This window comes from Bos taurus, chromosome 6 (genome assembly GCF_002263795.3).
Source record: "Bos taurus isolate L1 Dominette 01449 registration number 42190680 breed Hereford chromosome 6, ARS-UCD2.0, whole genome shotgun sequence".
Taxonomy (NCBI): domain Eukaryota; kingdom Metazoa; phylum Chordata; class Mammalia; order Artiodactyla; family Bovidae; genus Bos; species Bos taurus.
This window is the reverse complement of record NC_037333.1, coordinates 36,848,204-36,865,486: the sequence shown is the minus strand read 5'-3', so window position 1 is coordinate 36,865,486 and position 17,283 is coordinate 36,848,204. Positions and strand designations below refer to the sequence as shown.

The 17,283-nt window shown below is 38.9% G+C and overlaps 1 protein-coding gene and 1 long non-coding RNA gene across 2 annotated transcripts in view; one reads left to right on the top strand and one right to left on the bottom strand.

Moving 5' to 3' along the window:
* The window catches only part of LOC112447053 (uncharacterized), a 210,256-nt gene that overhangs the window by 46,814 nt on the left and 146,159 nt on the right, over positions 1 to 17,283 (bottom strand). The window contains exon 2 of the long non-coding RNA XR_003035101.2: positions 5,116 to 5,198. This is a non-coding gene — a long non-coding RNA (uncharacterized lncRNA). The remainder of the gene's footprint in view (positions 1 to 5,115; positions 5,199 to 17,283) is intronic.
* MEPE (matrix extracellular phosphoglycoprotein) lies at positions 1,317 to 15,387 on the top strand. The gene is made up of 5 exons (NM_001193004.3): positions 1,317 to 1,344; positions 3,627 to 3,692; positions 7,196 to 7,249; positions 8,194 to 8,286; positions 13,550 to 15,387. Exons 2-5 carry the CDS (start codon positions 3,639 to 3,641, stop codon positions 15,008 to 15,010), a joined length of 1,662 nt encoding a protein of 553 aa, NP_001179933.3. The 5' UTR covers positions 1,317 to 1,344; positions 3,627 to 3,638; the 3' UTR covers positions 15,011 to 15,387.

The following is a 17,283-nucleotide window of genomic DNA, read 5'->3' as shown; positions in this document are numbered from 1 at the left end:
CAGTAGCATGTGCTACTTGTTTCATTGAAAAAGTCAGTGTCCTAAGTTGACCATTTTATAACATTCACATACAAACCCAAACTCTCAATGTTTCCTTCCCCCATAACAATACCATAGTGTAACTTTATTCTTCCAGTCGCTCAAAGGGAAAACCGTGGTGCCATCCTTGATTCTTGATTTTCTCTCATAGCCACATCCAGTATACCAGTCATTCCTATTGGCTTTACTTTCAAAATAAATCTAGAATGTGACCACTTCTCACCATCTCTTCTGGTTCAAGTGTCAAATGTCTCATGACCGGATTACTGCAAGAGCTTGCTTGCCAGACTCTGCCTTTTCCTACTCAGTCCCTCCTTCAATTCCTCCTTTGCCCAAGACCTCTAAGGGCTTCCTTCTCACTCAGGTGAAGTCAGGAGTTTCCTGATGACCCAGGGGCACGACATCACCTGCCATCTAATACCCCTCTGGCCTGATTTCCTGCTATTCTCCTTTGCAGTCCATCCAGCCAAAGTGACCTCTTTCCTGTCTTGAAATAAGCCAGCAGGCTCTTGTCCCCGAGAAGTCTCCTCTTCTCTTTCTTTTGCCTAGAATGTTCTTCCACTACAAAGTCATATGTCTACAGGTCTTTACTGGAAAGTCACCTTCTCAACAAGGCCTTCCTGGGCCTCTTAATCTAAAATTTCACCTAATGTTCCCACTCACAGTGCTTGTTTTTGTCATCTCCTAGCAACACTTTTTCTTCTTAGACTGAGCCTGTGTCACTACCCAACATAATGTATTTTACTTATTTATGTTGTTTATTGCTTGTCTCCCCACCGGCTTATAAACTCCGTGAAGACCGGGATTCTTTTTCCTGTTTCAGCTCACTGCTGCTGCTATTTCCCTAATGCCTGTCACATAATAGACACTCAAATGCATTTTTCTTAAATATTGCTGAATTTAATTCAGGCACAATTGAAATTACAAACTTTCTACACAAAAGAATAGCTACAATGTTTTCTATTTATAAACTTGCGAGTTACTCAGCCAGAACTAATAGTTCTGAAATCACTTTTAATTATTTGACAACATAATATACCAAGCTGAGGTATTTATATTTTCTGTTTATCCCATTTTCTGGAACATTTGATAGCAGCTTTTTACCACAAAAACATTTTTAGATTAAAATTACTCTGCCCCCTATGGTTATCTGTGGGCACTGGTAGCAAATTGTTTTCTAGTGCTAAGTGAGCCAGTGCTGATTGGCCATTGGGTACTCTAACAAACTTTAAATTTCAGCAAAATACCCAAAGACTGCTAATCCTGCAGAAGAAACCAGGTATTCTGAAGGTCAAAGATCCCCAGGTAACGATTCTCTTGATAGCAAATAGCCTTATAACATAGTTTACATTTTTAAGATGCATGCCATTCGGGTAGGAATATTGCTTTTGAAGAGAAATGCGTATTGAAAGTATTCTCCAGTGGGCATAACTATGTAATACTTAGTGCTTTGTTTTATAAAAAGAAAGTGTGTTACTAAGCTCTAGAAATGAACAACTAAAATTTGGGGCTTGGTAGCAGTTTTCTCTCTGGTTTGACTACCAATATTATCAATGTCCACAATGACTTGAAGACTTCAATTTTACTCTATACTTTTGCTTATAAGACAGAATAAGGATAATATGATCAGAGTTATGCTGTCAAACCTCATCTGTGCTGATATTTCTACTGATCAGCGTAAGTCATTAGATACATGGCTTATACTGTCCTGATCGCTAAAATGCTTAGAAGCTAAATCATGACTAGGATTAAGGTTCTTAAAATTGCATTAATTTAGAGGATAATAGCCCAGGATTTTAGAATATATTTAATAGTTTTATTTCACCAAAGCTTTTACTTTGAAATGATTGAAAATTACAACAGTATTCAGCTTATTTTTCCTATTAGAAGTATTTTTCTCTTAAGTACCACCAAAGAATGGTGTAAATTTTAAATTTTCATATTGATTGTAATATGTCTGTGTGGTGGTTAGTAAAATATTTAGTATAAAAACCAACAGATGGGTCATCCAAAGTTATGTCAATTTTCCTTTTCAATCCATTGGCTTTCTAGACTTAAACAAACTCAATGGATTCTCTTAACACACTTACCAAAGTATAAACATGTACCTTTATCCATAATAAAATGTTAGTCTTTTAAACATCATTTTGTTGAGCCCAATATAATACTATGATTAGCGTTCATATCAACTCCGTGTAGATTGTTCTGCAATAAGATAAAAGAATAGAAACTTATTCAAGGTGGTATAGACTCTGGCTCTAGAGCTACATTGCCTGGCTGCTAATCCTGGTTCTGCCCCTGAACACCTAGGAATTCTGAGACATATCATTTGAACTTGTGTCTATTTCCTAATCTATAAAACAGGACTGGTAATGCTACCTCACTCCACAGGGTTATTGTTAGCTTAAATAATTGAATACATGTCAAATTTTTAGAACAGTGTTTGGCTCGTTTTAGTTTTCAGTAAATGTTAGCTATTAAAATAGGTATTATATAAATTGTCTTGGTCTCCAGGTCACAGGTGGCTCCCACTTCATATACTTTGCTAATGAGTATGAGGATATATATTTGGGCACCAGGCTGATAGCAAACAAGATTTCATTCCTCACAGTGGAGCTTGCTATCCTGGCAGATTCATTTAGTCTGTTATGAGTTGCTATACTAACTTAATGTTATTTTTTAACTGTTTGTTTATTTTAACGACAATGCTAAGTTGCTTCAGTCGTGTCCGACTCTGTGCGACCCCATAGACTGCAGCCCACCAGGCTCCCCTGTCCCTGGGATTCTCCAGGCAAGAATACTGGAGAATACTGGGTTGCCATTTCCTTCTCCAATAACGACAATAGCTAACCTTTATTGAGTACTTACTATGTGCCAGGCTTTGTGTAAAGAGCTATCTACGAGTTTTTTCATCAGATGTAACTACAAATACTACTCACATCTTACAAATGAGGTAAATGACTTGCTCAGGGTCCCTTGGCTATTAAATAACAGAGCCAAGAACACAAACACAAATCTCACTTTAAAACCCCAGTTCTTAATTTTGCTATACTTCCTCTCTAAGATATAGAATTCTGGGTTGATCATTGCTATCATCACACAGGTCCCTGAGTAAGCTGAATACACTTACAAAGGGCTAAAAGAAAATGGTCATTTAAAAATCTTTTTTCCCTCTCTTGTTCAAATTACATTTCTATTGATCTATCTTCAAGTTTACTAACTCTTTGCTTAATATTATTCTGAATTATATAAATAATTCAATTAAATTCTCTCTCTCTAAAGACAAAAGGGAAAAGTTTGGGCTGACAATAGAGTAAATAAATATCTATAAATTTATTTCTATATTGTTTTAATAATGTTGGACAATTTTCACATTCACATTGGAATGATTAAACATAAGAAAGCTCTTAAAGTTTCTACACTTAGATTTAAATTATATACAGTTTTTTTTTTTAAACAAAAGAAAATCGACTAATGGACTGCTAAGGGGATGATTGTTTGTATAGACTTTGGTATTTTATTTATTCTTATGGCTACCGTCCATAACCAGCAATACTTTAGGGTAAAATATTTTTGTCTTTTTACAGAGATCCTCAAAGATGCGAATCTTCTGTTTGGAACTGCTCCTTTTCAGCCTGACCCTGGCAGCACCAGTAAGCATTTACAAATTCAGTTGCACATCATATAATCTCTTGCTCTCTTTATCTATTTTTCCTTTAAGCAACATCTTTGTAAACTAGTAGCACTTAGCTAGTTCAGTTACAATAAAATACCAAACACAGAGGAAGTATTCAACATTTGGCACAAATGTCTGTCACCAAGGAGGCCCTGAATGAACATGTAAGAAGAATTATAAGATGTCCACATGTTGCCTTTGGAGAAGCACCAGAAAGAATATTTTCAAGAAAACCAATAGCCAGCCACAGTGTTTCAATCAGCTAATGCCAATGAGCAAATATACTCAAATTGTAACATGTCAAAAGAACTTCTCAGTATTTTACCAAAATCTGAAAGGGTTTGACTTGGATGCTCTAAGGCTAAGCAACTAGACTGTATAACTGCAATACTACACAAAGGAACCAGAGCTTTTCTGTAATTCTTGCAACATTCTAACACTGTGAGATCCTGGTAGTGATTTTCTCTTCATCAGCGAGGCTAAAGATGGAAAGAAGTTCCCCATAGCTTAACCCAAATCAAGCTCCAGTTTCCTTCTGTGTCTTTTCTTCTCCTTGGTTCACGCAGATGAACAGGATGTGACTAAATCGTCTTATGAAAATGCTGAGTGTTACAGATATTTTCTGCCAAGGAGACACAGTACTCATAAGATAATGTCTGAAAAACATCCTAACTTCTCAGGGTAACCTTTTCAGTTGGAGAAGCGTGGAAGCAAGTGGTCATTCTGTTGTCAGAGAAAAACTTACATATAGGTCCTGAGAGAGTGGGTAAGCGACCACTGACAAGCATGAGCCATGCCAGCCACAGAGGAGAGTAGGAGTTGAGAAAACAGATCCCCTCTCAGCACGCATGCCCCAACAGACCTGTGGGAGTGCATATGGCTTAAAATAGACATCTGCCAGGCCCAATACACACAACTGACTTTGCTCAGTCAGGGCCACAGGGGTATGTGCTTAGGCATGAGAAGGATGGAGTGGGTCCTGCTGACCCAGCTCAATCCCACCCGCCGAGGATGGGTCTATTTTGAGCAACACATTCCAAAGAACAGCTGGAGTGGTATCTCTGACCATTTTCCAGTAAATGTGCTAAGTCAACACCAATCCACTGACCACTGGTCAAAAGAGGATGCCAGTCTTCTTCCTCTGAAGGAAACAAGGCCATCTCCATTTCAGAGCCACGTTCAAGGGCAGAACTGCCAAGTGGGTGGGGAGGGGGTGCGGGAGGAGGAGGGATGCAGATTTCAAGTGAAAGAGGTTTGGCAAGGATACAAAGACAAATTTGGAATTACAAATAGCTATATGTGACGTTTTCTTTCAGATATGGATTCTATTTGGGTAATTATCTAAATTATTTAATTACAGATTAGGCGTATCAGAAATCAGTGTATACTGAGCCACTTACTTGTGTTCTGGAAATATAATCCAAATTCAAACTCTAGGAGAGGAAAAGGTTTTCCTCAATCTTCTTTGGGTCTCTGGCTGGATCTGAAAATGAAACCAAGAAGGACAGATTAACAGGAGAAGAGAACACAAATTTTTTAAAATAATTTGACCTGTACATGGAAGCCTTTACAAAAGAATGAGGATTGAAAGACATGACGAGGGCAGGAGGTTTTTAATACCATTTAGACAAAGTAATAAGATATTGTGAAGAACTGACAGGACAAACAGGATAGGATTAGATAATTCTTATCTTCCGTAATTAGGACTAAGATTAGTTTAACAAGATTTGTTTGCATATTCCTCTGTGCCATCTCTAGACTGATAAGAGATTGTCTCTAGTAAAAGAAGAATTTATTCCCTACCTTTAGGCAGAAAAAGGGAAATTTTTTCTACATGTTCTATTTCTTAATTGCCTTCAGCTCAAAATAATTACGTCAAAAACACATATTTAGGGGACTTCCCTGGCAGTCCAGTGGTTAAGACTTCGCTTCCCAATGCAGGGGGTACAGGTCCGATCACTAGTCAGGGAGTTAAGAGCCCACAAGCTTTGTGGCCAAAAACTAAAACATAAAACAGAAACAATATTGTAACAATTTCAAAGAAGACTTTTTCAGTGGTTCACATTTTTAAAAGGCATATTTAGGGGTAACATTCTTGTTTCCTTCAAAAACAAAATTTTAAGTGGAAAAAGTAAAATATGATTGTTGGGCCATGCAATTCAATTAATAATCATCAATATGTAATTAGACCATAAAGACTTTGTTATAGGTTACTTTGTTACAAGTTCATGATTTATTATTGTGAACTATATTTAGGTGCTCTATACTATCATGTAAGTTTTTAACACGTTGCATGTGTGTTCTGTAAGAAGATACTGAATATCCCAAACTATCATTTCTTTCTTTTTCTTAATAGGTACCTATATCATTTTTTAATATTTTTTCTTTCCTATAGCACTATTTCCAGAACTATTTAAGCTCTTTTGATATTTCTGAGGAATAATACAATGTTCTAAATTTATATGCACATGATTGCATAAGAACCAACAAAAGGAGGGGGCAATAAAGGGTAGAATTATAAAATATGCCTTAGGGGGTAAAAATTACTATAAAATTGAAAAAAAAAAGTAATTTTCTTGTTTTTTTTTTTGTTGTTGTTAGGTAAAATTCTGGATTTTTGATAGTGGAAGTAACAGAAAGCTTAATGGTTCATAGTGTCATTCTATAACTCACATTCTATACAATACAATCTTTCAAAATGTCATTTTCCCTTTCCCTGAAAGAAAAAACTGCCCAGGTGACTGGCAACACTAAAGTCCCCTCTCCAGTGTATTCCTTTCCCTTTGGTGCAGGGCCATGGCTTCACTCTTGATGGACCATCAGAAGCATCATATCCTAATTCTAAGAGCAATGACTGAACTTACACAATCAATGCACACACAATCCACACCTCACTCAACTCTGATTTTAGTTCACTGATACCAAACACTTCCAGTGTGCCAGGGAAAATTTTTCAGTGGATACAAATGACATTTAAGCTTTTTCACTTGGAGGGCCACCCCTCCCAACTCAGCTGTTCTCCTGCACTGCACGAGGTTCTGTAGTAGAGACAGCACTGCCTTCCTCTAGGAAGGAAGGTCAGCACCCTCCTTCAATGAAGAAACAAATGTGATGTATGTGCCCATCTTCTTCTGGTCAGAATGATTTTCTACATTGAATAACCCAGTGAGAGAAAAGGGTTTCTCAGGTGGCACGCTGAAGAATCTTCCTGCCAACGCAGGAGACTTGGGTTTGGTCCCTGGGTTAGGAAGATCCCCTGGAGGAGGAAATAGCAACCCACTCTAGTATTCTGGCCTGGAAAATTCCATGGACAGAGGAGCCTGGTGGGCTACAGTCCATGGGGTCACGAAGAGTTGGACACGACTGAGTGGCTGAGCACTGAGCACTGAGTGAGAGAAAAATAAAGGAGACATTTATTGTTTGAAGAAATGAATGAAAGAAGAAATATTTGGTGATGTTTTATTTCTTGTTTCCTTTCAGACATTGCAACCACAGGCTGAGAAGAAGAAGCAAGACTATGTGGAAGAACAGAGGGTAAACAGAATTATTCTTCTTAAATACACCTCTTCCAACTCTATAAAGAGAAAAGTCAATACGGGGAAATTTTTAACTGCCAAAATATTCCTGTGTACCTAGAATGGAAATGGAAAATTACACAACATAATTTTGGCACTTTAATTCACACAATGTGTGATACAAAAGAAAAAAGCCTTCTGAATGGGAACTTGTTTCTCTTCATGTGATTTCTTCCTTCAGAGGGATAAAATTCTAGGATGTTGCTATTAGCAAACAATATTTTCCCATGCATGTACATGATAACAAAGTAATAAATGAGGGAGAAAACAAAGGGAAGTGAGTTAACAAGTCTTTATGAGGAATTCTGTGTACATGGAGTTAGTTTTCACATGCAACCAGAAAGTTAAACAAGAACTCTCAGTATTTCATGTCACCAAATTGCAGTTTACTTCTGCTTAGCAGGGTTTCTTCTGGCAGTCTCAGAAAATTCTGTTCTAAAAACTAACAATCTTCTGTTCTCTATCTTAGCTTAAAATTACAAAGGCAAAAACTACAAGCTTAAGAGCCTGAATGTTTATGCTGTGAGTTTTGCCAATTTTGACATCAGCATGAATTCTGTAAAATCTGCCTTTCTCCTCATCCCTCTGCCTTCTCCTACCTGAAAATATTACCAATTCTCCATTTGAATTTAAATTTGATAGTAAAATTGATACACTCTGGGGGGAGAGAGCTGTTTGATACTCATCATCAAGGAAAACCGATTTAGAGACGGACGAAACAAGCTGCTCTCTTCGAGAACTGGCTGACATACGCCCTCCTGTGGTTATCAGAAGTACTACCATCCGTTAGATGCATAAGCAGACTTCACCGGAGTTAAAAATTTCTTGTACTATTAAAAAGAGAGCCAGAAAACTTCTAAATAAGAGATAAGCCCACATTAATACAATGTTGTGTTTTTGTAGATAACGTACAAGGGTCGCCATGAGAAACATGGGTATTATATGTTTAAGTATGTTTCCACCTCGTCTGGAAGGAAAAACCAAACTGATATGAAGGTAAGCCGAATCCCAGTGATCCTTATCCTGAGCCAGCTCTGGATCAACACCAGGAGAAACTGTAAGGCAGACAGTTTACTTTCGTCTGGTCTGGAGTTTCTGTCTCTCGCTGGTGCTTTTGTCCTTTTGCCCTGGTCCCAGGCTCCTGGAGCATCTCTGCTATGGACCTCTGTGTCCCAGAGTCTTCCTGATACAGACAGGCCACCTCGTGCCCTGGCCTAAACCCTGCCCTGCTTCAAGACCTGCCATAGCACATGTGATGCTGGTGGGCCCCAGACACCCATGAGTTTTTCATGTTATTGCTTCTGTTATTGCTTTCATGTTATTGCTTCTGAGTAAAGTAAAGTTTCTCCACAATTCAAAGGCATCAATTCTTTGGCGTTCTGCCTACTTTACAGTCCAGCTCTCTCAAAAGTACATGACCGCTGGGAAGACACATATACAGCCTTGACTATACAGACCTTTGTCAGCAGTGTAATCTCTCTGCTTTTCATCACACTGAGAAGTTTGATCCTTTATAAGGAGGTTTTTGGACATAATGTATCATATGCTCTTATGGGGGAAGGGATTAAAAGGAAATAATTTTGACCTTTTTTAGGAAAAAGTGACACATTTTAATGTCCCTTAAATTAATTCTACAGATGACACTATCTGTGTCAGGATGCTTAGAAAAGAAAGAATAAGCGCTCTGTCACTGGAATAAAACAATACTTCTTTTTACTCAGTCCCGTTTTGTAAATTCATTGGCCAAAGAGCTAGAAACAGTTTAAAATGCCATCAGCAAAATGACTATTTACTTTTTTCCCAAATCTGGCTTCATTCCCCATAAAAGTAGCAGTTTCCCTTCAGAATGTTATTTTGTTCTGCTCAATATTCTTTAAATGCATCTCTAAGACTTAACATCTCTAAGACTCAGTGTCTTTTAAACTTATTGGTTGTAACAAATATATGTTGAGTGCTTCCTATTGTGCAAGATATTATGTGAGATAAATGATTGAGAAAACTTAACTCTTTCCAGGATTTCAGAGTTAGAAAAGAATAAAAGGTTCTTACAAAAATGATTATAACCTGAAAAAGAAAGTGCTATCTGAGTGGTACCCCCAAAAGTCATGCTTTAGGGCTTGGAGTAGAAAAGATCAGTTCCTAAACTGGTGCTCACGGAAAGCTATATATTTGAAATAATTGAGCTAGAGGATGAGTAGGATTTGAGCAAACATTTGTGTGGGAGAGACTATTCTCCATGAAAGGAATAATGTGAGCCAAGGCATGGAGATAGGAAAGCAGGATATAGGAAAGAAGATTGGCCAATGGATGTGTTCACTGTTCAACCATCATACAATCAACAATGCAATCAGAAGTCAACTGGCGTAAGCAAACACAAAATGACTGACCATCATATACCACAATTTAGAAGTTGTTTAACTTTTTTTATAAAAGAATTGTTTGATTTTTAAATAAATTTACACAGTTATTAGTATACATGTTACTGTTTCAAAAGCAATAAAAGCATCAAATATAAAACAAACCTTCCCCCTTCAGAATAGGAAGGGGGAAAAATTAAGAAGGGATTATTATAGAGTACCTGTTTAACTCAAAAGTTTCTATTAGCAGTGAGCTAATGAACTTGGTTGCAAAGGAAAGTATAGACGTCCAGGTAAAACTTTCCCAGATGCAATGTCTTAAGTCAAATGTTTAAAATATTTTTTATTCTGAAATAACTCATTATAAAGCTTTTGTATTATATTTTCCCTCATCAGAAAACCTCACTTATTTTCAGAATGTACCTGCCACTATAAAAGATTAGTAAATAATAACTCCCCAAAATAAGTCATTTCAAATTATATCTTTAAAATACTACACATTGAAATGTTTGTGTACTTCATATTAGCCAGCTTCGTAAGAATAGAAGAAATGAAGTGAAGTGAAGTCGCTCAGTTGTGTCCGACTCTTTGCGACCCCATGGTCGCACCAGGCACCAGGCCCCTCCAGCCATGGAATTTTCCAGGCAAGAGTACTGGAGTGGGTTGCCATTTCCTTCTCCAGGGGATCTTCCTGACCCAGGGATCAAACCCAGGTCTCCCACATTGCAGGCAGACGCTTTACTGTCTGACTCAGAGAATAGAAGACACCCCCATAAATCATTTTTATCTTGACAATTACCCTCTGCCTCCAACGTTAATAAGATTTATGTATAAAAGCAGGCAGACTTCCAAGTAGAACAGTACTCCTATTTGAGGATGGATCTGTATCTAGTGACCTAATAACAACGACCTGCACATGTCAACCTGGTGAAGACAAAGCATTCAGTGAATATGGAGGAAACCTTTCCTTTCCCAGAAGGGTTGTACATGAAAGAGGAAATAACCTTAATGACTGTTCCATCAGGAAAAAAGGGATACTAGTTACTGGTTGCAGGTTAAAAAAAAAATGAAAAAAAATTAGAATATCCTTAAGTGAAATTATCTGACATGAAAAGTAACAAGCAATTAGCTGATAAAATGTTCCAGGATGGACCAGCTGACCATAGGTCATATGTGTGAAGGACGTGGGCTGGGAGGCTGGGACACCAAACTCTGTCTCTAACTGAATGTTGCATTTGGAGCTCAGATTCTATAGTCTCTCAACAGCAATATATCTAATATAAAAGTTATCTTTTTTCTTGCTTTCACTATTGCATGTCAACATTCTAGTTATTAAAGAAAAGAAAGAAAGAGAAGCCGCTCAGTCATGTCTGACTCTTTGCAACCCCATGGACTGTAGCTTATCAGGCTCCTCCATCCATGGGATTTTCCAGGCAAGAGTACTGGAGTGGATTGCCATTTCCCCTTCTTCTATTTGGGCACCAGTAGAAGGTTTTTCTTCATAACTTTTTTCTTTGGCATATTCCTAATCCACGTGATTACATCTCACTCTTAGACACTGCAGCAGACTCCTACCTGTTCTTTCTTAGCTTGATTCCTCCTTGTTACTCTCTTGCTCATACACCATCACTGCTTCTCCATCCTCTATAAAATAAAACCAAATTCTTCTGCCTGAAATTCTGACACTCTGTATGTCTGTGCAAACCCTGACTGAATGTGAGGTCTCTGCCCCACCACATCACCCCCACACTTCATAAACCCTGTAGGACCACTACCTCTGCCATTTAATAAGTCATCAGGTACTGCCTGGAACACAAAACACCAGCCCAACTTCTTATATGTCTCAGTCCCTCAATAAATATCTCTTATTTTGATTTCATGTTATCCACCAGTTCAAAGGTTCATGTAGTAGTGTTGTAAATTTTAGCTCACCTTACAAGCTTGAGGTGGAGGGAAGTATGCTATTTATTCTGTCTATAATTGTTCTGTTGCTCAAGAGCTCTTACCCGTGTGTTAATAAATGGGGAGGGAGTATGAAGAAATTAATTTAAATTCAACCTATTTAAATTAAGTTTATCTAATCTTTAAGACTTCAGTCTCTTTTGGATAAAAATGCTCAGATGCTCACTTCTGCCATCTCCCCCTAAGATGGCAAGCGTGCATACGAGGGAGTCAGGTATGGCTTGACATCATCCACTACATGTGCCCAGGTTACTCGGTCATGTCCAATCCTTTGCGACCTCATGGACTGTAGCCCTCCAGGCTCCTCAGTCCATAGGATTTTCCAGGCAAGAATACTGGAGTGGGTTGCCATTTCCTTCTGTAATCCACTACATACCATACGCCAAATGTACACACGTGGCTTATACACTAGTGGAGGGGAAGTCATGGCATCCTCAGACACGGAAGGGACAATACTGCTTGCCCTGCCAAGTCACTGGCTACAATGGCTTAGGACCAAACAGTACAGTCTTAGGGTGATGGAGGGGACAGTGGGGATTCAGCCTCTCCTGGATCTCATGGACAAGGTAGATCCCTCTTTGTCTGCATTTGTCTCACATTATTCCTAGTATATATGCTCCATCTAAATACATTGCTCCTTTTAGAGCCACTTCACTCCCTCTGGTAAGCTCCTGAAAACTCTCAGATGCTTCCATGTCTAGCCTGTGCCACAGAGAAAGAGTGAGTGGGCAAAATCAATCTCAGTCCCTTTTCTTCCTGACCACGTTGTTCAAGCTTCTTGCACCTTGGCTGTACCTCAGGTTGGTAAGGTGCTGTCTATGAAGCTGCATCCTTACAGACCTTCTTCCCGAAAAGGAAAAACTGAGGCACAAGCATAAATACTCTTCGTCTCCACTCTCTTTTTCATCCCATTATTCTCTCAGGGGCTTTTCTTATCTGGGCCTTCACTACTTAAACTTATGATCTAGAAGAGTAGTTCTCAAAGGGTGGTTACAAGCCAGCAGCACCAACATCAGCTGGGAACTTGTCATAAATGCAGATTCTAGAGCCTCACCCCAAGCCTACAGAATCACAAACTCTGGCCATTGGGTCCAACAATCTTTGTTCTAGTAAGCCTTCCAAATAGTTCTGATAAGTGCTAAATTTGAAAACTATTGATCTAGACTATCTAATTTGGATTATTACATGACAAAAGAGGAAGAAAATAAAGATAATGATTACCTTTTCAGACAATAACTAGGGTCACTAACAGTTGTTGCAAGATCCTTTGTTTGAATGTCAGAAGCTCAGTATTACCTACAACTTCTATTTGTATATCCTCTGTAAAAAAAAAAAAAGGAAAAAGAAGAGAGGAAAATATTTATACCTTTGAAGACCAGGGCCAAAACAAAGAGAGAGAATAGGGGTGCGGGGAGGGGGAGAGAGAGAATAATCACGTTTGAAAGATGAACTCCATTTCACTTGAAATGTCTCAAGGTCACAAGGTGAGGACCATGCTCTGTCTTCCTTAAATTCAGATCCTCCTTTAAAATCAGGCCCTAATCTATATTTCAAAATTTACTTCTCTTCCCTTAGGATTCTCCTTTTTATCATTCCCTTTGGCTTTCTCTACTCCAGCCTTATAGTTTTATTCATACTATCTTTCAAATGTTTCCTGTTTCCAAACATTTGAATATGCTACTTAATCTTAGGACAGTTTCACCATTTTCTTTTCATGTATTTGAATCTCACCCACTCTTAAAGCCTTGTTCATTCTTCTTTTTCTGTGAAACCTGCTTTGGCCATTTCAAAATTATCTGTACCAACAAATCTCTTTTGAGTTAAAAGATTCTTTTTATTAAGTATCTGGTGGGATTTTAAACATTATTGCCTAAGAATTATTAAATTTTAAAAGCTTAACATAAAATAATCACTTTATATTGAAAATTATACTTTAGCAGGAAGAAAAAAACAAAGGTATTGCTCTTCCCCATTCTGGCAAGAGAAGTCAAGAGCCAGCACCTAAAGAAAACATCGTCCTGAAAAAAGAGGAAGACTTGTTCCTTCCTAGAACCAATGAAAATAACAAAAGCACAAAATCTCAAAGTCTTTCGGGAAATAAACAGTCAATGAATGAAGACTACATTATCAGTAGCAAAGAAAATGCCCACAGTGACCTAAAGATGTCCATCTATCCTGAATCGAAGGGGAAGCACAGGGCTGAGGACAGAGACAGTGCTATCCGCAAACTACACAGCCAAGAAGGATATGGTGCAGCTCTCATCAGAAATAGCATGTACCACGGAATGGAGCCCAGGACTGTGACTGAACTCTTGGGGGGAGAAAACAAAGAGAACAAACCGAGGAATGTCCTAGGCAAAATTCCAGCAGATGCCAACTATGCTAAAGCCCCCTCACAACTTAAGAATCACCAAAGAGATTCCCAAGCCCAGAATATTCCGGTAAAAAGCAAATCTACCCACCTCACCCAACACAACATGGACTATCTAAAACAGCTCCCCAAAGTAAAGAAAATCCCCAGTGATTTTGAGGGCAGTGGTTACCCTGATCTTCAAGGAAGAGGAGATAATGATCTCTCTCCTTTCAGTGGAGATGGTCCACCTTTCAAGGACATTTCTGGTAAAGGAGATGCTATTGATCCTGACCGAAAAGGTACAGATATTCAAACAGAGCTTTCCATCCCAAGTGAAACTGAGACCACCAGTCCTGATGCAAAAGGACCAGGTTATAATGAGATCCCAGAGAAAGAAAGGAATGGCAGAAAAACTACTGGAACCAGGGGTAAAACAGCCCAAGAGGCAAATACTGATGTAAGCCTGGTGGAGGGCAGCAATGACATCATAGGTGGCACCGATTTTAAGAAACTCCCTGGGCAAGAAGGAAACAGAGTGCATGGCGGCAGCCAAGATGCTCATCAAGGGGAAATAGAGTTTCACTACCCGCACGTACCCTCAAAAGACCAAAGGAAAGACGGCAGTAGAGATGGAGCTGAAGGTACTAACTATAATGAAATTCCCCCAAATGGCAAAGGCAGCAGCAGAAAAGGCACACAGCATTCTACTAGATATCAAGAGCCCTCAAAGGAAAAACAAAGATTTCCCAGTAAGAGCGAAGGTCAGGGCCAGCTCATTCCTCCTCGTGGTCTTGATAATGAAATTAAACATGAAATAGGTTCCCATAACGGTCCCAATAATGAGGGAACCATAACAACACACAGCAGGAAAAATCATTATGTGCCCCACCGACAAAATAATTATGCATGGAACAAGGGTGGGTCACAAAGCAAAGGCACCTGGGGTTACAGGAACTCCCATTCCAATAGGAGGTTTCGCCCCCCTAAAAAGCATGACAGTAGTGAGTCATCTGACAGTGGCAGTTCCAGCGAGAGTGATGGTGACTAGAAAATCCCAGCAGGATAAAGATTTGAACACTTAGTCATCAGTGACTTAACAGTACCAAGGGGGCCCACTTGATAGCAGATCAGATGAAGGACAGAGTCAGGAACTGAATAAGCCAAGAGACCTGGCCTCCTGGGGAGAACTATTGCTATCTTAATGGTCGTAGTATGAAATCCTCATGATGCTTTATGAAATTTTATTCAAAGTTATGATGCTTTTTTAAGGCAAAAAAAATCATTAAGGATTCATGGAATAGGTAATATTTGAATAGGTATCATTTAAAAATAGGTTGTATCACAAAACCCTTTGTTGTTTGCTCTGTAGACATGAAAAACAATATGTCTTATATGATAATCTGTAATTAAATGACCTATAAGAAAGTCTACTGTCTGTGGTGCTTCCTTTAAGACTCAACAAGATGAGTTCTGCCTCTGGCAAAGGCACTACTATGAAATTAATCCACTGACTAAAGCTTGAAAGCCTCCCTTCATCCCACTCTGCTCAAGCCAGTATTTCCTTTTTTCTCTGACCTCCTCTGCTCTAATAAAGATATCCTGCTTCATGTCCTTCTGTGCTCTTTTCTCTGTTGCACTTTTATAATTTCTTCTAGAACAAATTTTACTTCCTGACACAACTGTTCATGTTACCACTTTTCTCAGTTCTACCTCTTTCTAAACAAAGAGAGGAATGGGTTTGCTGGAGGGAAAGAGGGAGAATTTAAGAAGGAGACACACAAATGAAAAACCAAGATAAAAACTTACTTTGGCAAATATTATTCATTGGCTGATTCCAATCATCTCAAGCCTATTTCTTTTTTCTGGTCTTTAGTGTAGATGCTTTCCCAGCTAATGGCCTGTGATACCATTCTGGAAATTAGCCCTAAGCCTCCTGATCAGAAACAGAAGCAGAATTCTGGAAGGCTTTTGCTCTTCTTGGTAACAGCGTGTACAGTTAGTACCATCCTTCCTCTTTTCTTACCCTGTTCGTTGTTTAACATCAACATGATGCCTGGAGGTGCAGCAGCCATTTTGTGGCCAGGAGGAAAGGCATGCGATAATAGAAAAACAGAACTATTTTCATCTGCCATTTACTTCCTCTGGGGATAGAACCTACATTGGCAGGCAGATTCTTTACCACTAAGTCACCAGGAAAGCACACAGAAACCTGTACTAACATTTAAGTTGCAGATAAGTAAGTTGAAATTGACCTGCTAGCTTTATCCCAGATTATATCAGACCTTTACATGGTCTGGTCTGATCACATGAAAAACACTTGGTGCTGTAAAGGAAAAACAATGAGCTAACAGAGAGAACAAAGGTTTTCTTTGGGTGATTACAGATGAGATCTTCCAAAGGTCGTCTGTCCTAGTCTGCTACCTACTGGGGAAACTGCACTTCAATTCTCTCGTCAGATTTTAGTTCCTCTGTCCCAGCCTCAGTATTCATGCATATTTATTCAAAACACTGAAAATGTTTGATTTTCCTCATCCATTTAAGGGAAACACTAAATGTGTCAGCATCCATGATGCACTGCTCAGAGATGATGCAGACTGGAGCGATGAGTCCAAAACAGAAGGACCAGAGCTTTGGGAGAACCGCCTGCAGTCAGGCAGTGGATCTCTGCTTCATCCAAATCCAGGTTTCAGCCACCAAGCTGCACTAGCTTCATTTTTTTTTTCCATTTTTAAGTAAACATAGATTTCAAAAATAGGGCAGAAAATTTCAACCTCACCAAGGTGCTTTCCATGCAACTACTGAAATGGGTACCGTCTGCCACCTTGTGCCCAAAAAGAAAAGATCACTGCAGGCTCTGGAATTTATTTTTACACCTGCTACTCCCTCCAACCTCACTGCATCAGATTTCTCAGCTTGTAAATATCTACTTCGATTTGTTAGCCCTAATTAAACTGCTCTTGGCAACTACAACCAGTCAAGATTCCTGATCCTGTTTGGGATGACATTCAGCTCAATTGAAGAACACTTACTGAATGACCACATTTTACAAAACTCCATGGGGATCAAAAGAAAGAAAAGAGATGTTCCTGGCTCTTATCAAGATTGTAATTTAGTCAGGAAGACAGGCATACAAGATACAAAGTAGAATGTGCTAAGTTCAATCATAGAAAAAAAAAAGTAATTAAAGGAGTTCTGTGGAAAAAGATGAACTCTCGCTGAAGGAAAGAGCAAAGATGAGTAAAATCCATCCTCCTTGAGGTATGACACATGCAGAGGGGCTGTTGATAGTTCCAGTGGACAAATGAGGGCCTGACCATTGAA